A 23,635-nucleotide genomic window follows, 5' to 3' on the forward strand; every position below is an offset into this window, starting at 1 on the left:
TGTGGTATGAGTTATTTTTATTTATTTATAACTAGAAAGGGGTGATACAAAGATAGTGTATGCACAGTTTTGACTTGCTTTACTCACCTTTTACTTCTTTTATTTCAGCTCAATCTGAAATTGAAGTATCTGTGTCCGCAAGGAATATCAGAAGATTACTAAGTTTCCAACGGTATCTTAGATCTTCACGCTTTTTTCGTGGTACTACTGTTTCAAATTCTCTCAACATTTTAGATGATGATTATAATGGACAAGCCAAGGTGTGTATTCCTTTTTCAAGAAAACATTAATTTTTGATAAGTTTAATGAATCCTTCCCCTCCATGTGGTATTGAATTATTAGAACCTCTCTCTGTAGGCAAAAATCACTTAAGCCCATTTTTCAGGTTTTTTCCTTTAGAACACATGTTCATTTTGTAAGTAAGTATTACAGAGCAAGGGAAATTTCTGTAAGTTACTAAAATAGTGAAAATGTTTTCATTTATTGGAACATTAACAGGTAGCTCAGTAGGACATTAAACTGTGCAATCACACAGATTCTTAACTCTGAGAAGAATATTGTAGCTGTTCTAGAAATTAGACTAGAAATTAGACTAAATTAGACTATTCTGTCGGTAAGGACTCTGTGGCCTAAAGAGCATCAGAGACCTGTTTGAGGTTGCCTCCTGGCTAGAGGTACACCCAGCACAGGATGTTAGGCCTCACAACTTCCAGTCAGATTACTTTTCAGAGTCTCTTCCGTCACTGAGATGTTTTGAGCATTTATACGTTTTGTTTTTTTCTTAAAAAAAAAAAATCTTATTCCTATTTTATTTTAAGATAATTCTTTTTTTTATTATCATGTTCAGTTATCCAGCATATAGTACATCATTAGCAATTCATTAGTTGTGTATAACACTCAGTGCTCATCTCCACATGTGCCCTCCTTAATACTCATCACCCGGTTACCCCATCCCTTCACCCTCCTCCCTTCTGTAACCCTTGGTTTGGTTCCCAGAGTCTCTCATGGGTTGTCTCCCTTTCTGATTTCTTCCCATTCAGTTTTCCCTCCCTGCCCCTGTGGTCCTCTGTGCTCTTCCTTAGGTTTTCTAATTAAACCCAGTGATTATAAGCATTATTTTCTATTTCCACAGTTTAAAAGAAATGTCTTAATGAAGGTGAAACTCAGAGGAACTTGTTTTTGACCAAATGAGGGTTTTTTAATAATCTTATGTTTCTAGTGTTTTTAAAATCATTTTTGATTTAATATTTATAGGCCAGATTTTCCAAGTGTGTGTATCTACATAGGGCGAAGCATCTTTATGATTACATTAAAGCAAAAAGATTGCTTCAAGATTTGATGAAGGAAATTAATAGAAGCTGTTCATGCTTTCTTTAAATTTGAAAAATTTACATGTTCTGCTTTTTAAAATGAGAATATTGATCTGTGTATGATTGTATGATATGTAAATAATCTCTACTGGTAATATATTAGTATTTATGTCAGTTTATTCTTAAATATATACAATGGTGAACTTTTCATCAAAGTTTCAGGTTACAAATATATGGTTTTAAAAATTCAATCAATTTCATTTTGAGGTTGTTACAGGATTTGTTTAACTGAAATACACATCAACTTAAAAATAAATGTAGTAAATGCTATTACTTATTGTATAAGGATAGTTAAAGAATATAAATAAATGCCTACAAGTTGGGACAGTTTTTTAAAAAAAATAATAATTTAAGCATAGTGTAGAATAGATGTCAGGTGCCTCATTTTCAGAGTTAGACCACCTGATTTTCGATCGCAGCTCTGTTACTTTCTAGCTGCTCAAGGCCATTACTTTTAGCTTGTTTCCCCATCTGTAAATGAATATTGAAAACAGTGCCGTCTTCACAGTGTTGATACGAATATTAAGAGTGAACTAGCACTTTTAACAATATGGAATATAGTAAGTACTCAGCTATTATAGCTTGTTTTTACTAGACTTTTAAAATCTAGTTTCTAGACCATGCAGTGTATGAACCACACTTCCGTGGTATTAAATTAGAATTCTTGAAAATTTCATGGGAGTATAGCAGTGAGTTGAAAGAAGCATTAACCTTACCTATACATTCATTACTTGGAAAGCAAAATAATATTTGGTTTTCCAAATGAGGCATACATTTGGATACTTTATGGAGTCAGCTGGAAATGTCATGATTAAAAGGAGAATGATACTTAGCATTTCTTAGATCACTTTCCATTTTCACTAACTTCTCTACAAAAGACAGACTGTTACTGAAATTAAATTACAGTAGGAATGTTTGGTTTTCATTTCAGTGTATGCTGGAAAAAGTTGGAAATTGGAATTTTGATATCTTTCTATTTGATAGACTAACAAATGGTAAGTGAAGAATTTGACTCAAATTACTGTGTACTCTAGACTGCTGCATTGATGGTATAGGCCCTGGTGGGTTGTTGCTTTTGTTTCTTTAGGTCGTGAGCCTTCTGCTGGCAGAAGAACACCATTTTGTCCCTTTTTTTAGTTACTGATCTCTGTCTAAGCCAGAGAATCGCTGTCATAGTTTTATTTTTTCATTCCTCTGAACAGTAATCAAAAGTTATAATCATCATCCTAGTTCATGTTACTATTATGGATAACCAAAAGTGAAATTATTACCTCATTATGTTCTTTATTTTTCTGTTTTGGTTTCTTTTGGATTGTGGCTATTTACAGTGAATCTTCTGATGCTATATTCCAGCTTTGATAGCTACAGATATGTGGTAGATTAATGACATTTTGAGAGATATCCTTTCTTCTGACTTTGTGGTCCTCAGGCTTTTCTCTCTGTGAACACTTGAGAGAGAGGATATATTCTAATCCGTGGTTCCCTGTGACACTGCTTCTCCATGGTTGGATGGGGAGGAGCTTGTAGCTTCTTTGCGGTCTTATCAGAATCTATAGAATATGAGTGATTTGAAAACACTAGGTGATTCTAATTTGTTTACCCCCTCCTGTGTTTTGTTTTATTTTAGGGGTAGGTATCCTATTTCCTTATTCTCTTTGGGAACAGGAAAAGGATTCCCTTTGGGAATCATTTTTATTTAGGATAAAAATTTTGGCATAAAAAATGGTACATGTTGTTCAACTAGACTTTGTCCCTGTCTAAGCATCTTTTTAGTAAGTGAAGCAGAGTGGAAAGTGCACTGAGAGGAAGTCACTTCTGACTGTTTAGAATGAAGTAACGGCTCTGTAGTTCACTACTAGATACTTCAAAATCACCATTTTTTTTTTCTTATTTTACTTTGGAATGAAGTTCATTTCATAAGGAAGACACGGAAAATGGTCAAGGAGATACAACTTTATTCATCTTGAGAATCAAGGAGTATCTAGTTTTTTAGAATTACTATGTTATTCCCTGTAATCTGTATGGCCATGTAAGGTGAAAATAGCTTTCACCTTCTATTTGTCTGTACGCTTTTGACAGAAAATAAATTTGACTGGTTCTAGGCAAAACTATAAAGACCATGAACTCTGTCTTATCATCTTACCTCTCTCCCGCTTCCCTGCCCCCTCTCCTTTTTCCTTTTCTATTTCTCTTCCACCTCCCTTTTGCCCTTTGGTGACTCTTCTGTTCCTCTCCCTGCCCCCACTTTGGCATGTCCACACAGAAAATTCTCTAGTATCATTCACACAGTTATACTTCCCTTTTTAAAATATTATGTGCAGTAAAGTATCAGTTGACTCATCTTCTAAGATCTAGGAAATTCCTTTTTTTCTAACTTAATATGAATATTATTTCAGTTGTTATCTCAAGACAAATGTAAATAAAATAATGCCACCCTTAGCACCTTCAAAATTTAGCCTTATAAAAACTGTAATAGCTCATAGCCTATTATTAGTCTACTGGGACACTTGTCACTCATCAAAATAAGTGATTGTTCTCTAAATTTTATTTCTAAAAAGCACATACCCTGCTAGTTAGGGATCTTGGTGATAAAAGTAGAGTGAGGTTGGCAGTGTGTGGGATGGGCAGAATAGCCACTAGCTACATTAGTTAATTTAACACTTTGCTTTCACTTTAATCATCTCATTACTTTTTGTGGAGTTAGCCAGATGGTTTCTTCTTAAGATTGATTGTTAGGAGTTAGCTACCCACCTATGATTTTACAGATGATGATACTCATATTCAGTTAAATACAGCCACCAAAAAGTTATAAAAGTTATAGGAATGCTGTCCATGAAGAGATATTATTGAGAAGCAAATGGGCCGAAGAAGAGATTTTTTAATCTTCATAATTTAATTGGAAGTGCTTTGCTTTTAAAACCGCTTAGCCTGAAATGAATTCTGGATGATATAGGTATATGGTATCCAAGTATATAGTTTTCCTGTCTTGTTTATTGATCCAGTGTTCTTACTCTGGGCATTTCACTAGAGGACATTGTGGGGAGGTCAGGGAAGAGCCAAAACTCAGTGATTCCCGCCAAGACAAATGGCCCCAGCTTGCCCATGGCAAGCAATAAAGTAATTGCCATCTGGTAGAGTACATTCCTTTTATAGGACTGAGAGATTATGTGTGAAATAGCAAGATATGGTTTGTCACCCCTGAAATCTGTCTGGTATGTGAGGGACCTTTGTTGTCAAGCCTGTGTTATGGCCTTATTCTTTCAGAACCTAGATGCCGTTATTTCTTTTTCTTGTCTGATTGCTGTGGTCCCTACTTCCAGCACGGTACTGAATGAAAGTGGCAAGTGTGGGGATTCTTTTTTTTGGTTCCTGATCTTACAGGGAAAGCTTTCAGCTTTTCATCATTGACTGTGATGTTACTTGTGGGTTTGTCATGTTTGGTCTTTTTTTATATTGAGGTATGTTCCCTCTATACCCACTTTTTGAGAGTTATCATAAATGGATGTTGAATTTTTCTAATGGTTTCCCTGCATCTATTGAGAGGATAATGTGTTTTTTATCCTTTATTTTGTTAATGTGATGTATCATGTTGATTTGTTTGCGATGTTGAACCATCCTTACATTCTGGAATAAAACACACTTGATCGTAGTATATAATGCTTTTAATATATTGTTGAGTTTGGTTTGGTAGTATTTGGTTGAATGTTTTGCATATATGTTCATTAAGAATATTTGACTGTAGTTTTCTTTTTTTTTTGTAGTGTCTGTCTGATTTTGGTGTCAGGGTAATGCTGGTCTTGTACAGAAACATTCCTTCCTCTTAATTTTCTGAAATAGTTTGAGAAGGAATAGGTTCTTCCTTTTCTCTGAATGCTTGGTGGAATTCTCCTGTGAAACCATCTGGTCCTGGACTCATTAGTTGGGGTTTTTTTGATTCCCAACTCATTTCATTGCTAATAATTAGACTGTTCAGATTTCCTGTTTCTTTGTAATTTAGTCTTAGAAGATTAAATGTGTCTAGAAATTTATCCATTTCTTCTAGGTTGTCCAGTTTTTTGGCATATGCTTGTTTTATTAGTCTCCTAAAATCTGTATTGTGGTGGTGTCTATTGTATCTTCTTCTCTTTCATATCTGATAGTACTTACTTGGGTCCTGTCTCTTTTTTTCTTGATGAACCTGGCCAAAGGTTTTTCAACTTTATTTATCATTTCAAAGAATCAACTCTCAGGTTTATTGATCTTTTCTATTGTTTTTTAAGTCCCATTTTCATTTATTTCCACTATAATCTTTATTATCTCCTTCGTTTTACTAACTTTGGGCTTTGTTTTTTCCTCTTTTACTTGTTCCTTTAACTGTAAGCTTAGATTGTTTCCTTGATAATTTTCTTAGTGCTTTTGGTAAGTTTTATCACTATAAACTTCCCTCTTAGTACTGCTTTTGCTGTGTCTCATATTTTGAAACATTGTATTTTCATTTTCATTTGACTCAAGGTATGTTTGAATTTCTCTTGATGTTTTTCTTTTACCCCTTGGCTATTTTTTTTTATTTTTTTATTTTTTTATTTACCTGACAGAGAGAAATCACAACAAGGCAGAGAGAGAGGAGGAAGCAGGCTCCCTGTGGAGCAGAGAGCCCCACACGGGGCTCGAACCCAGGACCCTGGGATCATGACCTGAGCAGAAGGCAGAGGCTTTAACCCACTGAGCCACCCAGGCGCCCCCCCCCCCCTTTGGCTATTTTTTAACATGTTGCTTAGCCTCCACATGTTTGGGTTTTTTTCCAGGTTTTGTTTTGTTTAGTTTTTTGTTTTTTTTGTAATCTAGTTTTGTACTGTTGTGATTGGAAAAGATACCTGATATGATTTCAGTGTTCTTACATTTTTTTTGTTTTTTTTTTACAAAAAAACATCTGTTACATTTATCACTTGTTTTGTGGCCTGACATGTGATCTGTCCTGGAGAATACAATGTGTTCACCTCAGAAGGGGTGTCTTCTGCTGTTTTTAGATGGAATGTTATGTGTGTGTGCATATGTGTGTGTGTGTGTGTGTGTGTGTATATGTGTACGTATATATATATGTGTGTACATATATATATGTGTGTGTGTGTGTATCTGGTCTAAGGTGTCATTTAAGATCACTGTTTCCTTGTTGATTTTTGTCTGGATGAGATTGATCCCTTCATCATTACGTTTCTTTTTTATTATTCTTCATTCCTTTCTTGTCACTTGTTAGAGTTTTTCTTTTTAAGTCTATTTTGTCTGATACAAGTATTGCTACCCAAGCTTTTTTTCATTTCTGTTTTCATGGAATATTTTTCCTGTCTCTTGACTTCCAGTCTATATATGTCTTTAGGTCTGAAATGAGCCTCTTGTAGGCTGTTTATAGATGGGTCTTGATTTTTTTATCCATTCAGTCACCCTGTGTTATTTGATTGGAACATTGGTCCATCCACATTTGAAGTAATTTTTAATAGGTATATATTGCCATTTTGTTGTTTTCTTGTTGTTTTATAGTTCTCAGTTTTCTTCTGTTGCTATCTTCCCTTTGATTTGATTACGTTCTTTAGTGTTGTGTTTTTATTCCTTTTTATTTTCTGTGTATCTCTTAGAGGTTTTTGGCTCATGGTTACCATATATAACACCTTATGTATACAGCAGTCTGTTTTAAGATGACAGTCACTTAAGTTTGAACATATTCTAAAAGGACTACATTTCTACTCCCCCCACAACATTTTGTTTTTTTTTAATGTCATATTGTATGTATTTCCTCAGTAAATATTGTAGATATAGTTGATTTTTACTATTTTCAATTTTAAACCTTAATATAAGCTTTATATGTGGCAGGTCCACTACGTTTACCGTGTTGGCTTTTACTAGTAAGACTTTTTTCCTTCATAATTTTCTTCTATTTTTGACCTTTTCTTTCTGCTCAAAGAAATTCCGTTAACATTTCTTACAAGGCCTGTTTAGTGGTGATGAACTTATTTAACTTTTGTTTGGGAAACTTTATCTCTCCCTCAATTCTGACTAATGGCCTTGCTGGGTAGAGTATTCTTCTTTGTAGGTTTTTTCCTTTTAGTACTTTGAATATATCATGCCACTCTGTTCTGGCCTGCAAAGTTTCTGCTGAAAAATCAGTCGATAGTTTTATGGGGTTTCCTTTGTTCATAACTAGTTGCTATTCTCTTGCTGTTTTTAAGATTCTCTCTTCATCTTTAATTTTTGACATTTTAATTATTTGTCTTGAAGTGGACTTCCTTGGGGTCATCTTGTTTGGAACTCTCGTGCATCCTGGACCTAGATGTCCATTTTCTTCCCCCAAGGTAGGGAAGTTTTCAACTGTTATTTTTTCAAATAAGTTTTCTGCCCCTTCCCTTTCTGTTTTCTCCTTCTGGGACCCTTATAATGTGAATATTCGTGTGCTTGATATTGTCCCAGAGGTCCCTGAAACCTTTCTCGTTTTTAATTTTTTTTTCATTATTGCTGTTCAGTTTAAATGGTCTCTACTACCCTGGGTTCCACATCACTGATCTGTTCTCCTGTTTCATCCAGTCTGCTGTTGATTTCCTCTACTGAATTTTTCATTTTAATTTATCTTCAGCTCTGATACATTCTTTTTTATATTTTCTGTCTCTGTTGAAGTTGTCACTGAATTCATCCACTTTTCTCTCAAGTTTGGTGAGCATCTTTATGACCATGACTTTGAAGTCTTCATGAGGTAGACTGCTTAATTCCATTTCATTTAGATTTTTTTTTTTAAGGTTTTGTCTTGTTCTGTCATTTGAAGCATGTTGCTCTCTTCCTTTCCCTCTCTATTTTTGCTTGTATATATTAGATAAATCAGCTGTGTCTCCTGGTCTTGAACATGTGGCCTTATATAGAAGGCATCTTGTGGGGCCCATTAGTGCATTGCCCACAGGTCACTGTAACCAGGAGCTCCAGGGTTTTCCCCTTTGTGGGCTACATGTGCCTTCTTTTGTGGCTGGATCCTGGGACTAGTTGGGGAGCAGGGCTAGCCCCCAGTGTGGCTGGCTGTGACTGTAGGGGAGGGACCACTTTGGTGGGGTGCCAGTTCCAGCTGAGGCCATTCACTGAGTGTGGCAGGACAGTAGTCACTTTGTGGGGGACAGATACCAGTCCCAGTTAAGGCTGCCTGCTATGTGCAACAGGATGGGAACCACATTGGAGGGGTGTTCACTGGGCTGGGTAGGTTGAACTAGACAGGTACACAGGGGAACACCTGGCCAGGGTGAGCAGTGTTAGCAAGGTACATCATAGTGTCAGAACAGGTGCCCACCAGCATCAGGCTGGCTAGACAGGAGGAGGGCAAGAAAAATGATACCTTTCAGTGCTTCCATTCCTGGAGAAAGTACCCGCAGATCCCTGACCCTACTGCATAATGTATGGCCCAAGCACTCAAGTGAGTTTGTGTGCAGGCCCTTTAAGAGTGGAATTTTGGCTTCAGATAGCCCTGCAGCTTTCTTGGAGTTAAGCTTTGTTGATTTTCAAAGCTTCGGAACCTACGACCTGCTGTAGCGCCAGATGTGGAGGGTTGTCTTCCTGGTGCAGATCCCCAGGGCAGGGGGTGCCTGCCCAAGGGGGCTTGAACCCTTCACTTCTCAGGGAGGATATCTATACCTATGATATTCCTCCTGCTTGTGGGTCACCAAGCTGGGGGTGTGGGTCTTGACCAGCCCACACCTCTGCTTCTCCTACCCCTCACGATGTGGCTTTTTCTTTGTATCTTTGGCTGTGGAAAAGCTATTCTGCTAGTCTTCAGGTCGTTCTCAGAGGCCTGCTCTATGTGTACTTGCTTTTGGTGTATCCATTGCAAGAGGTAATCTCAGGATCCTACTACTCTGCCATTTTCAGAAATTCCTGCCCATTTTTTAAATTGAGATATAACTGACATATATAACATTATATTAGCTTGAAGTATACAGTGTAATGCTTTAATATATGTATATATTTAAAACAATTATAGAAAGTCTTTAACATCCGTCACTGTATGTAGTTACAGTTTTTTTCTTGTGCTAACTAGAGAGGTTTACTTTCTTAGCAACTTCCAAATATGTAGTACGGTATCTTTATTTTATTGTTTTAAGTAAGCTCCATACCCAGCTTGGAGGCCAACACAGAGCTTGAAGTCATAACACTGTGATCAAGACGAGCTGAGATCAAGAGTCAGACACTTAACTGACTGAGGCACCAAGGCACCCCTGTAATACAGTATCATTAATTATAGTCACCATGCTGTACATAGCATCCCCAAGACTTATTTTCTAGCTGGAGATTTGTACCTTTTGACCCCTTTCACTCATTTTCTCAACATTGCCAACCCTTGACTCCAGCAACCACCAATTTATTCTCGGTATCTATGAGCTTGGTTTTTTGTTTAAGATTGCACATACAAGTTAGATCATGTGGCATTTGTCTTTCTCTGACTTACTTCACTTAGCATAATGTCCATAAAATTAATCCATGTTGTTGCAAATGGCAAGATTTCTTTCATTTTCATGGCTGAATAATATTCCTTTGTATATGTATACCACATGTTCTTCATCCATTCATCTGTCTGTGGACACTTAGGTTGCTTCCATAACTTGTTATTGTAAATAATGCTGCACTGAACATAGGGGTGCATATATCTTTTTGAATTAGTGTTTCCTTTTCTTGGGATGAATACCCAGAAGTGGAATTGGTAATATGTTAATTCTCTTTGTAATTCTTTGAGGATGCTCCTACTGTTCTCCAGAGTGACTGCACCAATTTACCTTCCCATCAACAGTGCAAGAGGGTTTCCTCTTCTCCACATCCTTACTGACACTTTTTATTTCTTGTCTTTTTGATAACTTTTCTGCTGGGTGTAATGTGATATCTCATTATGGTTTTGATTTGCATTCCCTGATGATTAGTGATATCGAGCATCTTTTCATCCAACTCTTGGCCACCTGTAGGTCTTCTTTGGAAAAATATCTATTCATACCTTCTGCCTGTTTTTTAACTGGATTATTTGCTTGAACATACATTGTGAAGTATCAAGGCAAAGTTGGTTCTTACAGCCATAACAACAGAAATATAGCTCACTTCTTCACAGATGGTTCCAAACTGCATGGGCTCCTGTTTATGTCAGTAGAGTGTTACCAGGATTTGAATGCTTTTTAACATTTAGTTTTTTAAATGATTTGAAAGAAATTTCATTTAAAGGTGGTATGTCAGGTTCTCTAAAAAGAGTCTCTTTTGGTCAGCTGCATCTTTTCTAGGGTTTCTCATTCAGATACTTTTCAGTTGATTTCTATTTTCCTCAGCCATGACTTCTGTTGACAGTTGTTTAGGCAGGTTAGGGTAATGAGGTTAGCCCAGTGGTCCTTTTTAATTCTTCATAAGTGTTATTACTATAAATATGCAATGTGGGAGCACTTAAGTGCTCTATAGATTTTTGTAAGAATCATGGATTTCTTAGAGAACACTAAGATCATGGTTATGTTATTGTTCTTATTGTCTAAATGCAAGCAATAACTTTGAAGCTCATAACTCTTTAAAACTTACTTTTTTTTTTTTAATTTATTTGACACAGAGAGAGAGAGAGAGGTCATAAGCAGGCAGAGAGGCAGGCAGAGAGGGGGAAGCAGGTTCCCTGCTGAGCAGGGAGCCCGATGTGGGGCTTGATCCCAGGACCCTGGGATCATGACCTGAGCCTAAGGCAGAGGATTAACCCACTGAGCCACCCAGGTGCCCCTAAAACTTACATTTTTTTAAATTAAGCCACAGCATATTTGTCCTTTAGAGGAAATCTAAAAAACTCTGAGAAATACAGTAAAAGGTATCAAAAATGGAGAGTCACATCTTGGAAGGGAAACTAACCATTACAACAATGGTAGTTTTTCCAAATGTAATTTCTTTACAAGTGTTGACTCTGTTGTTAAGACAAATGAGTGGAAGTTGAGGATGAGGTAGTCCCCACTGTATCAGAAAATTTAGCTGTGTAGGGGAATAGAGAAGGTGTCACTGGAGGGAGCCAAGAGAGTCAGATATAATTTATTATTTGAAAGATAAGAAAATCTAGAGCATGTCCAAGTGCTCATGCTTATTGGAACAAGATAGGGAGCAACTGAGGAGGGATATTTTGATTCGCTGGGATGGAGGAGGCATGTGGAGTGTGTTGGTAGGATATCCAAGCAAGGTTTCTGAGAAACTCTGGTGGGGGGGGGGGGTGTTGGCTTTGGAAAGGAAAGGAAAATTGTACATTTTCTGTGAAGTCTGAGCCTGTTGAGAATGAGGTGGTATGGGAATGGGAAGTATGTCAGAAGTTTGAGAAGATGGGGGCTCGTGTCACCATCCTAAGACCCTGGGATCAAGCCCTGCATCAGGCTCCGTGCTCAGCAGAGAGCCTGCCTCTCCCTCTATCTTTGCCTACTTCTGCTCTCTATCTCTGTGTCAAATAAATAAATAAACTCTTAAAAAAAAAAAAAGTTTGAGAAGAGTAGAAGAGCCTTGAAAATAGGCATTTGAGGAGGTAAATTAACCATTTCGCTAGAAAAACATAGTAAGACTGCTGTGCAGTATTGACCACGAACTTAAGAGTGATAGAATAGAATTCTGCTTAGTTTTGTGACCACTGCCCACCCCCACCCCCCGCTGCTATTCAGATTTCTTGCTACAAGTGTGGGGGAGTCAAGTGCTCAAGTGCAAAGTTTTTATCTTAAGACAGTTGATCCCTCCTCCTAGCTCTGTATCTTGAAGAATAAACACAACCTCCACCTAACACACAGTGTAGCTAAGGCAGTTGACTTTGGATGTCCTCATTAAGTTAAAGCTCCATGGTAGAGGGATGGGTCGCTGAAGGGAGTGCATCCTTGTTTTGGGTGCTTTGGGAAGCTACATTCAACTTAGTATGGGATAATTTTCGAAGTTTCTATTGATTGTAATTATTTTGGTGTCTTTCAAAAAATTGATCAGTTTGAAAATGCTTATCTTATTTGGTTGTAGAAAAACGAAACAAAGCCATTTTTTCCCTTAGAATGGAAAAAAAGAGATGTGGGATTTAAAGTTCATAGCTGGTAAGATAAAAGGATGTAAACTTTAGATAGACAAAAAGTAGGAAGTTGTACTCCCCATGTTTTATATTCAAAGCCCATATTTGGAAGCACAGTGCAATTATGCAAGCCTGTATTTCTTACTAATATATTTTCTTCTTTCATTTTAGGAAATAGTCTAGTAAGTTTAACCTTTCATTTATTTAGTCTTCATGGATTAATTGAGTACTTCCATTTAGATATGATGAAACTTCGTAGATTTTTAGGTAAGTGATTCTAACCTGCTTAATAGTAATAAGATTTAGACAAGAACCTGTTTAAATTTTCATCACTTCTGTCCGTTAGCTATTGCTCTAAAAACAAGCTACTCCAAATTTAGTGGCTTGAAATGACATGCATTCATTTAGCTCCTGAGTTTGTGGGGCCACTGAATGCTGCTTGTGGTCTGGCTGAGCTCAGTTATGGGCCCGCAGCTGACCATAGGCCAGCTGCTCCGTGGGCCTTGCCTGGGACCTCACCTGAGACCTCAGCTGGGGGACACTGGGCTTCCTGGGGCTTAGCTGTCCATGGTCTCCCATTAAATTAAAAGGATGCAGAGGAGATTTGCACCTTAATAAGTTCACATTAAAAACAAAACAGAGGAGCACCTGGGTGGCTCAGTGGGTTAAAGCCTCTGCCTTCGGCTCAGGTCATGATCCCGGGGTCCTGGGATTGAGCCTCACATCAGGCTCTCTGCTCAGCGGGGAGCCTGCTTCCCTCTCTCTCTGCCTGCCTCTCTGCCTACTTGTGATCTCTGCCTGTCAAATAAATAAATAAAATCTTTTAAAAATTTTAAAAATAAAGTAAAAACAAAAAAGAAGGAAATATTTATTTGACAACAATCCAAACTTATTCAAGGAGTAGTGGCCAGTGTCCATGAGAGAGCTGATGTCCCCAGGCCCCCCCCCCCGCCGGTCTCGGGACTGGCTCTCCGTCACTTCCACCACATCCTGTTGGCCAAAGCACAGATGGGGATGAGCAGCACCTCTCTGCCAGGAAGCTTTGAAGGTTCAAAGCCATGGCTGGAGGGAAAGTGAAGAAGGTGGGACACTTCTGCAGTCAGTCTCTTACACTGACTACAGCTTTGTTACAAAGATGACACTGTTTCTGTCCTTTTTAAAAAGTTTGAAAGCTCAGACTTCAAAAAATCAAGTACATTGTATTTAGGTGTTCTCTTTTTCTGATCCCAGAAATCTCTTTACAGTAAATTTTAAAGATTATTTTTAACATGTTTAAACAAGCAGGGTGATATTTGCTTAGGACTGCTGTGCTAGGAAAAAAGTTGAAGTTTTTCACCAAATATGTTAAAAGAAGCATGAGGATTATTTCTTACTCTTTTAAAGAAGATAATATTTTCTTTCCTCTTAAATACCAAATGAAGATAAATTCATTACCTAGGCCTTTGAGAAACTTCTCGTGTATATTTATTTATAATTTATATGCCTGTAATACTATACTTATATATTGTATAAATTATAATACACATAGAAAAATAGATACTAAGAAAAATGAAAAGATTGTTTGAAAGATGAATTAAAGTAAATATAGAATCACAGCACTCATTCCTTCTCACCGGTGAGTCCTGTGGAATTGGCTCACTTGACTCAGTGACCAGTAGATTAGGGTGTTATGCTGTTGGGGCCATACTGCAGGCCTGATGGCAGTGGGGACAGCTCTATTCTAATCTTAGTCTAATTTTTCTTGAGCATGACAGACACTGAACAGAGAGTAGGATTAGCAGAAGGTCCAGCCTTTCTACTGAAAAAAGAACGTATATCTCACTGATGAGGCACCTGTAGGCTCATGTTCATACGCCCTCAATAACTGTCATATTTTAGTTTCGTATCGATTTTTGTTCACTGGTAACTGTTTAGAATCTAAAACAGTACTTGACACAAGCATGTGTTGAATGAATTATACTGTTTTTTTAATTAAGCTGAGAAACTTTAAATATGACATTTAAAAGAGGGAAGTTTGGCACAGTGATAGATTAACATTTTAAGAGAAAAAAACATTTATTGTTTTGACATGAGTACCTTCTGAAAGTTTCAAACAAGTTAGCAGTCAAATGGTATTGATTCTTTGGTATGCATGTGAGTTATGAGGTGATTATCATCTCTCTGAAGCTGAACAGTTAGCTGGCCACATGAAAATTTTAGATGGAAAACTTGAAATCATCATAATTTTTGTACTTGTACATGTTTCTCAGCTACAGTGAAATCTGGGGTATTTTGTCTTTGATGCAGTTATGATTCAAGAGGATTACCACAGTCAGAATCCTTACCACAATGCAGTCCACGCTGCAGATGTTACTCAGGCCATGCACTGTTACTTAAAAGAACCCAAGGTAAGGTGCTGACATTTCCATTGGGTGAAAAATCCTAAGAAAATTCCTTTGACTTAATTTCAAATACTTTTCCTTAAATTAGTGATTTGACTCAAAATGAGAATCAGTCTTCACAAGAAAGAGATCTGCCTGGATCATGTTTGCCACCGTGGTTATATTTGTAAGTGCAGCAGCTGGAAAACTGGGTGATTGTAGAGAGCGAAGCTGAAGTCCAGACAAGGTCCAGATCCTAGGGACCCCCTGCTCCCCAGGGCTGTCTTAAGGCACAGGCATTTACACCAAGCTCCTTGTGAGCTCCGTGAAGGCTGGACGGCGTTATTCCAGGTCAGTGAATGAATGGGGAGCTACAGAAGGGAAACTGGAGACTCTAGAAACCTCCCCTGGTTGTGGTGTAAAAATGGGGCTGACAAGACTAGGAAAACAGAGTCCTGTCAGGAGCTGTTTCATTTCAATCCACCATGAACGAGCCTGGCAGCCCAAGCTAGAACAGGTAGCCTTGGGGAAGGAGAGAGGTGGGTGGTCTGTAAGGTCTCTCGGGAGTTCGAGTGCCTAGGTTATAGTGTCTGCGTGCACATTGGGGAGTGAAATAGGGAGAAGAGTCGATGAAGACTGCAGGGGGCAGCTGAGTAGAAGGTGGAATTCTGTGAGAGAAAGAGTGTAGAAAAGGGAGCAAATTTGGGGGGTTAAGGCTGGTAGAAATGATGAGTTCCATTTTGGATATGTGGAATTAAGCATATTTGTGTGATATCCAAGTGGAGATGTCGGCTAGATAGTTGGATCGGACTCTGGAGCACAGGAGAGAATCTGTTGGAGCTACAGATGAGGGAATCACTGACTGAAGATGATAACAGAAAGCCACGTTTGCCCGTGGATGTTTCCTACCCCCGAGGGTTCTGAAATTACATTTGCTTACTCTTAGCTCTGCTTATAAACTTCTCTCCCCTGGGATCCAAATTCTGGCTAGATGTTAGAAAGGAAAGCAGCCTGACCAAACCAATTTGTGCTAGTTGATGCCAACTTTGAGAATATAGCTCTGTGGTTGACAGTCTTCTGATTTTTGAAGAGTTGTGGAATATGTGAACCCTGGTTTTTAAAAGGATACACATCAGGACTTTATTTATTTTTAAAAAGATTTTATTTATTTGAGAGAAAGAGACACACACAGCAGGAGAGGGAACACAAGCAGGGGGAGTGGGAGAGGAAGTAGCGGGTTTCCCACTGTTCAGAGAGCCCGATTCGGGGCTCGATCCTAGGACCCTAGGATCATGACCTGAGCCAAAGGCAGATGCTTAATGACTGAGCCACCCAGGTGCCCCTCATCATGACTTTTTTAAAGATTTATTTTAGAGTGAGTGCACATGCATGCCTGTTGGGGGGGAGGGGCAGAGGGCGAAGAAGAGGGAGAGAGTATCCCAAGTAGACTACCCACTAAGTGTGGAGCCTGATACAGGCCTCAATCGCACAACCCTAAGATCATAATATAAGCTGAAATCGAGAGTCAGGCACTTAACCAACTGAGCCACCCAGGTGCCCCACATCACAACTTCTTTTAAAAAGCAAATTTATTGTGGTATCACTTACATGCAATAGTAAAATGTATACATTTCATGGATACAGTGTTTTTGTTTTTGTTTTTTAAAATTTTTTTATTTGCCAGAGAGAGACAGCACAAGCAGGGGGAGCAGCAGACAGAGGGAGAATCAGGCTTCCCCTGAGCAGGGAGCCCAATGTGGGGCTTGATCACAGGACCCTGGGGTTATGACCTGAGTCACCCAGGTGTCCTTTTGTTGTTGTTGTTGTTTAAGATTTGTCAGAGATCATAGGTAGTTTTGACAAATGTATACTCCCAAATGCTCCAGTTTTTTAATTGAACTTTAGAAAATCTCTGGGCCAAGACTGAAGCTTCTATTTGAGAGTTCTTTGGGAGAAATTACTTAGTAAGTAATCACCATGCCCTAAATGGAATGGTAAATAGAATGATGAAGGTTAAGTGTCCTGTTCTGTGAGCCACAGGAAGTTAATTAACCTAGGGAACATGGCTGTGAAGGCTTCTCCCCTCCTGTCTTCCGCTGGCCGCACCCAATCCAGGGTGACGCCTGGAATCCAGGGGACGGAGGTTAGCGTTGACGCCCAGCAGTGGGCGTGATGAGAGAGGCAGAGAACATGCAGGATGGGGAGGTTGTGGATAAAAATGAGTAAGGACAATCTTACCCACACAGCTCTGGCAATACGAATTTTTAAACCCTTTTTTTTTTGCCTGGGTAGCTCTGATAATTCTTTTATATAAAAACTTTTCATCATTGACATACTCCATGAACTTAGCCAGAGCTTCACTGAAGGAGATAAAATCACTGAGCCCTCAGATGCAAAAATTCCCTTCTCCTTTATTGTAGTTTATATTTTAAAAGAGAATCACTTGAAGTTTTGAAAGTGCATTTTTTAAAAAGCCTTAAGATTATATCTTTTTTATTTTCCAGGCTTTCATGTGGCTCCATGTTTTCAGGTGCTTTCGTTCATTAATTGAGTACGTTTTCCCGGTGCTAGGAATCCAGTGGTAAACAGGACAGGATAGGTCCCAGTGAGGGAAGCAGTCATTAAACAGATAAATAAATGTTGAGCTATGGGACGCCTGGGTGGCTCAGTCAGTTAAGCGTCTGCCTTCAGCTCAGGTCATGATCCTGGGGTCCCGGGATTGAGTCCCACATCGGGCTTCCTGCCCAGCAGGAAACTTGCTTCTCTTTCTGCCTGCTCCTCCTGCTCATGCTCGCTCTCTCTCACTCTCGGAAAAATAAGTAAATATCTTCAGAATGTTGACATGTATTTTAGTAATTGCTGCCATGGAGAAAGTAAAAGAGAAGAGTGTACTGGAGAGTGACCAGTGGATGGCAAGCATTTACGGCTTTAAGTAGAGTGGTCAGAAAACACTGAAATTTAAAGGGAAAATTTGAAGGGGGAGTTAGCGTAGAAAGATGCAGGCGCAGAGGAAATCATAAATAGAAAGGCCTAGATAGAGTTTTTAATAAGAAACCTGCTTTCAGTTGTCTATGATTTCTGTGTAAGAGCTAATTCCTGGACTCTAAGTGAAAAAAAGAAATATTCAAAGCCCCCCCAAATTGCTAGAAAGTTAGGGCGAAGTTCCTTCTCTCTGTACTTGCCTCAGCTCTAACTTTAGTGTTTACTTTTTATGTTTTCGTATCTGCACTTACGTAGATTACAATTTTGTTCCAGGTGAGCCTATTAACACTTAAGAGCAACAATAAAAATGGTGAGGGTTTTTATTAAACACAGGAAAACTGTTACTAGTTTTCTGTTTGGAAAAGGGCCCTGCTGATAGCTTTGCAGATACAGGTGAAGCCTCGCTCACAGACGGCAGACGATTTACAGTTTCTTAAGACTTCACATGACTCGGCTCTGTTGGCATCACCAGATACAGTCACAGGAATGGAAAGAACACTGGCTTTTGGTTTTAATGCACTTTAGAAAAAAAAACTATTAATGTCATTGACTTCTCTGTCTTTGTTATGAAGCTCATAGTTTTCTTTCTGATGAAATTTTTTCATCAGAAAAGCTGAAGTGGTACATTTTTATTCAAAAAAAAAATTTTTTATGTGAATTTGTTTTCAACTTAGAACTTACTTTCCCTTCACAGGATGTTTAAAAATTCAATTGCTCCTCCTCATGTTTCTCTTTTTAATAGTTCAACTTTTGAATCTACCGGAGATCGTTTGCTGTCCTGTGTAATGATACATTAATTTTTTTAATTAAGTCTTGTTCTGGATTACTGTATTCTTCCAGGATAGGGCCTGCCTGTTCTTTTGCAGCTTTTCCTCTGTTTTAGTTATGCTAAGACTATGATACCTCTGCATATTGCTTATTAAATTACTTGTTCATAAGATGCCCAGAGCCAGATGCCCACAGCCATGCCCATGTGTCAGGTTGTTTATTTCAGACCGTCTGTAACTAATTCTCTTGTCACACTTCAGCTTGCCAGTTCTGTAACCCCTTGGGATGTCTTGCTGAGCTTAATTGCGGCCGCCACTCACGATCTGGATCATCCAGGTGTTAATCAACCTTTCCTTATTAAAACTAACCATTACTTGGCAACTCTGTACAAGGTTAGTACAATTTTATCATGGAACTTAATATTCTTGCAGTCTAGAAAATGTTTTAATGGAGTCAAAGTCATAAACAGAGTGTTTACGAATGTTGGAATTTTAACCAGATTAATATTACCTATCAAGAATTCTTTATGTTCAGGAAGAGGCTTACGATTAAATAACTCAGATATGCCTTTTTTTGTAGAATACCTCAGTACTGGAAAATCACCACTGGAGATCTGCAGTGGGATTATTGAGAGAATCTGGTTTATTCTCACATATGCCATCAGAAAGCAGGTAGGCTGGATTAAGACACATTTAATTTGTTACGAACTATGGAGATTAAGCTGGCAAAACAATTTTACAAAGTTTAAAAAATTATTCAGGTGTTCCATAGTTTGCAGTTTTTGTTAAATTTAATGGCTAAGTTATTTTACAAATTTACATCAAAATTATAGTAATTTAAACATTCTACAGTATAGAAAGTAATTTTTTTTAGTGAATTTTTTTTTTTAATTTTTATTTATTCATTTGACAGAGAGAGAGAGATCACAAGTAGGCAGAGAGGCAGGCAGAGAGAGAGGAAGGGAAGCCGGCTCCCTGCGGAGCAGAGAGCCCGATGTGGGGCTCGATCCCAGGACCCTGAGATCATGACCTAAGCCGAAGGCAGTGGCTTAATCCACTGAGCCACCCAGGCGCCCCTTTTTAGTGAATTTTTATGGCTCACTCTGGATTTGAGGATTATAAAATTCACTCTAAACACACAGTGGCTCAGTCATACTTTACTACTTACTGATGTAAATAGTATTACATATTTCCATGTTATACTCATTATAATAAAACCTTACGTTCTAGGTGTAAAGAAATTAATTGTTCTGTATAATAAATACACTCATTCAAATAAGTTTCAGGAAGTTTTCAAAATGGATAACAAATAAAAAGAATGCTTTTGTTAGCTTAGTCCTGGAGTGACTTCTGGAGCTATAGAATAAAATAGTGATGGAAAGAAAGGAAATAATTTTTTTTTTTTTTAAAGATTTTATTTATTTATTTGTCAGAGAGAGAGAGAGCACGAATGAGCACAGGCAGACAGAGTGGCAGGCCGAGGCCGAGCAAGGAGCCCGATGTGGGATTCAATCCTAGGACGCTGGGATCATGACCTGAGCCGAAGGCAGCCGGTTAACCAACTGAGCCACCCAGGTGTCCTTAATTTTTTAAGTAAAGGCCGTTTGATGTTAAGAAGGCTATTTGAAAGCCTAATAAAAAGCATCAGCGCAAATGAGCCCCATACAATGGTGGTTGACAAAATCTCTTACCATTGATCCACAAACAAAACTTTACTAATGCCTCACTGAGAGACAATGCACTTAAGAAAACCACGTAAATGGGTATAAACCATCTAACTCTAGAAAACAAGGTGAGGCATAAATATATGTTTGGGTACGAAAATTTAAGTTACTATCATAGTTCTTCCCTTTTTCCCTTTCACAATTAAAAACAACTTCATTTTAAAAACTTAAGTATCTTGTGTAATGACAAGAAAAAAGCTGGACTTTATTTTTTATTTTTTTAAATCTTTATTCACGGATACCATTTGGAGTTTTGACAATACTTCTGGTAAGTAAAATTGTTTCTTGCTGTAGTACAAATATAATAATTGCATAAACCATAGTTTTTATAAATTATCTTTCTTGATTAAGGCAGATTAAAATGTTTGTTTTATTCCCTTTTTGTCATGCTTTACATTTGATGATTAACTCTGTTGATTAAAAACTGAAAATAAGGAACACTGCATAATAGCATTCTTTCATGTTTCCTTTATTTAGGGTTTGTTTTACTTAATATCCAGTATTGTGAGCCTTTTAGTCTGATGACAACTCTTTACTGATCTTTATACATAGGTAATATTTGCTATGGCCCATTGAGGGGAAAAAAGGCAGGGGTTTTTTTGTTTTGTTTTGTTTTGTTTTTAGGTTTATTTCTCTTGTTATTTGACTTGAGACAGTTTAAAAAATGATACAATGTATTTGTATTAACATGTTACCTTTTCCTTTCTAGAAAAGTTGGATTTCATTCAGATAACTTTGATTCTTGAATTACAATTCAAGAACTGAATTGTAATTTTATCTAAACTTTATCAGATTATTTGGTGGGGTTTTATTAGTGTATAACTGGGCATCGTCAAAATACCTACAGGAATTAGTTGTTGAATGGGCTGTTCTTTCTCCGTTTGAACCAACCTTCGTTTGAATCAACCTTCTGGCTTTCAGATGTCAGACACCAAAAAATAGACCAGAGTTGTTTACCGTCAGCACATCCCAGCAAAGAATTTTCTAAAATAACATACCAATGTTATGTAGATTTTTTTTAAGGCAAATAATTCCTCCTTGGCTGGCAAAATAAATCTTTTTGGAAAGTACGCATATTGATATTTTCCTTTAAGCTCCTTTGGTTTTAGGTTTAATTATTTTAGTAGGTTTTCTTTAATGCGTTTTTTAAAAATTCATGTTTTGTGATAGGTTAAAAGTTGAATGGCAATTAGAATATTAAGTTTAAGAAAAAAAATCAAGGAGTAACTATTTAATTGAAAGTCTTGTATTTTCTCTTTATATTTCTCTAATTTCAGGCAACAAATGGAGACTCAGATAGGTGCTTTGATACTAGCCACAGACATCAGTCGCCAAAATGAGTATCTGTCATTGTTTAGGTCCCATTTGGATAGAGGTGACTTACAACTAGAAGATGCCAGGCATAGGCATTTGGTTTTACAGGTAAAATGGGGCTGGGAAAGATTGTCTTTCTGGGCTTAATCACATGCCCATTAGAATAAAAAGAAATTCTTCTGGGGTAGCTTTCAGAGTGGTCAAATCTTGAGGGAAAGCTGTGGAGTCTCCTTCCATTACTGAAACACTTTCCTGAAGGTGAATCTCATTTGGAAAGCATCATTGCTTTTGTAGTTTTCGTATTCTAGATTTCTAACAAAAGCATTTTTTGTGAGATTGGGGTGCTGAGCAACAAACAGCATCCGAATCAATTCTTGCATCTACAAATGAGAGAGAATCACGTGATTTACTCGTAGCTTTACATTTAGTTCAGTCCTTCCGCATGGCTCTTGGGTGTTAGTAAGCATGTGTAATTAGATGAGCAATCCTTCCGCATTCCTGCAGAAATAACTGAGAGCCCTAACAGCATCATGAACTTAAGATAAAAGACAATTAATTTTGTTGCCGTATTTTTTCTTTATTAAGATGTTATTTTTCCCACGATTAGATTATGAGTATGTTGAAGCTTAGTACAATTGAAATTTTACTTTTTCCTTAAAAGACTTTTAATATTTTGCTTGTTAGATGGCTTTGAAATGTGCTGATATTTGTAACCCGTGTCGGACCTGGGAATTAAGCAAGCAGTGGAGTGAGAAAGTAACAGAGGAATTCTTCCATCAAGGCAAGTTACAGTTTTGAGTCTGTTCAGTTCCAATTTTAGCATCATGTGGATAAACTAACCCAGACACTTACAGGAGTCCAGCAAGAGATGCTTGATATTTTTAGTGACAATTCATAGTAGATGTACATAAAATAAATAATGTACCAATTGAACATCTATTTTGGAAATAAACAATTCACTTTGAAATGATCAGATATGAATATATGTATGGATTTATAAATAGATGTAGATCAGGTTGGAAATTTTGCTGTACAAAAAGATTTCCCTTGTTCTATCTTTGTCCTGTGAGGAAGGTATGGCTCTATGAACAGCAGGATATTTTTAGTAATTGAAAGCCAGGAACCTAGGATCTTCATTTCAAGCCCCTCCCTTTTAGAAATCTAAGTTTTTTAATTAAAATGCTGACAGAATTACAGTTTTGGGGTAACACCTAGTGAAGTTTTTCATCTCCTCCATTTAAAATAGGCTATCAGCTTGGCAACCTTTTCTATCTGTGAATAACTTAAAAATTTTAAAAAGAGCTAAGTTAGAAGCCATCCTCTCAGGAGGATTAAGTATATCATGTTTTTCCCAAGGAATTTACAGGTAAGATGAGGACTCTATATACTTAAGCAATAGGTATGTTCCACATTAATAATTCCATTTTTTTTTTTTAATTTTAGGAGATATAGAAAAGAAGTATCACTTGGGTGTGAGTCCACTTTGTGATCGTCAGACTGAATCTGTTGCCAACATCCAGATCGGTAACTGTGCTTTACTTAGCTATAACTGCTTAGAAAAGTGCTGCTGACTTTAGTTTTGTCAAGAAGTGATGCACATTTGAAATACATAACATTAAAATTGTGCTCATTTCTTTTTTTTTCTTTAAGATTTTTATTTATTTATTTATTTGACAGCGAGAGAGAGAGATCACAAGTAGGCAGAGAGAGAGAGAGAGGGGGGGAAGCAGGCTCCCTGCCGAGCAGAGAGCCCGATGTGGGACTCGATCCCAGGACCCTGAGATCATGACCTGAGCCGAAGGCAGTGGCTTAACCCACTGAGCCACCCAGGCACCCCACATTTCTATTTTTTAATTGAAGAAATTGTACCAGCTTTTTCCTTTTTTGGCTTTCCTAATTTGCTCTCATTTGAACTTAGGTCCCCAAAACCATGATTTTTGCAAAGCAGGTAGTAGTGGCTTTGTGTCTGTTCTGACACTGAAAGAATACATGTGGAAGCTTCTTTTGCACAAGTCTGGTGTTGCCAGTGAGAAAGGGGACCACTGAGCAAGCAGGACCATAACGTGAAGATCAGTTTCCACTA

The 23,635-nt window shown here is 37.8% G+C and overlaps 1 protein-coding gene across 3 annotated transcripts in view; it reads left to right on the forward strand.

Moving 5' to 3' along the window:
* The window catches only part of PDE7A (phosphodiesterase 7A), a 123,832-nt gene that overhangs the window by 91,896 nt on the left and 8,301 nt on the right, over positions 1–23,635 (forward strand). For 2 of the 3 annotated variants that reach the window (XR_006819566.1, XM_046011041.1), the window contains exons 4-12: positions 109–260; positions 2,302–2,365; positions 12,577–12,672; positions 14,692–14,792; positions 18,776–18,907; positions 19,095–19,186; positions 21,516–21,660; positions 22,237–22,333; positions 22,996–23,076. Coding sequence is in view for 2 of the 3 variants with exons in the window: in XM_046011041.1 (XP_045866997.1) it covers positions 109–260; positions 2,302–2,365; positions 12,577–12,672; positions 14,692–14,792; positions 18,776–18,907; positions 19,095–19,186; positions 21,516–21,660; positions 22,237–22,333; positions 22,996–23,076 (960 nt within the window). In the remaining variant the exon portion in view is untranslated. The remainder of the gene's footprint in view (positions 1–108; positions 261–2,301; positions 2,366–12,576; positions 12,673–14,691; positions 14,793–18,775; positions 18,908–19,094; positions 19,187–21,515; positions 21,661–22,236; positions 22,334–22,995; positions 23,077–23,635) is intronic. The other variant, XM_046011052.1, reaches the window with a different exon arrangement.

This window comes from Meles meles, chromosome 1, assembly GCF_922984935.1.
Source record: "Meles meles chromosome 1, mMelMel3.1 paternal haplotype, whole genome shotgun sequence".
Taxonomy (NCBI): Eukaryota; Metazoa; Chordata; class Mammalia; order Carnivora; family Mustelidae; genus Meles; species Meles meles.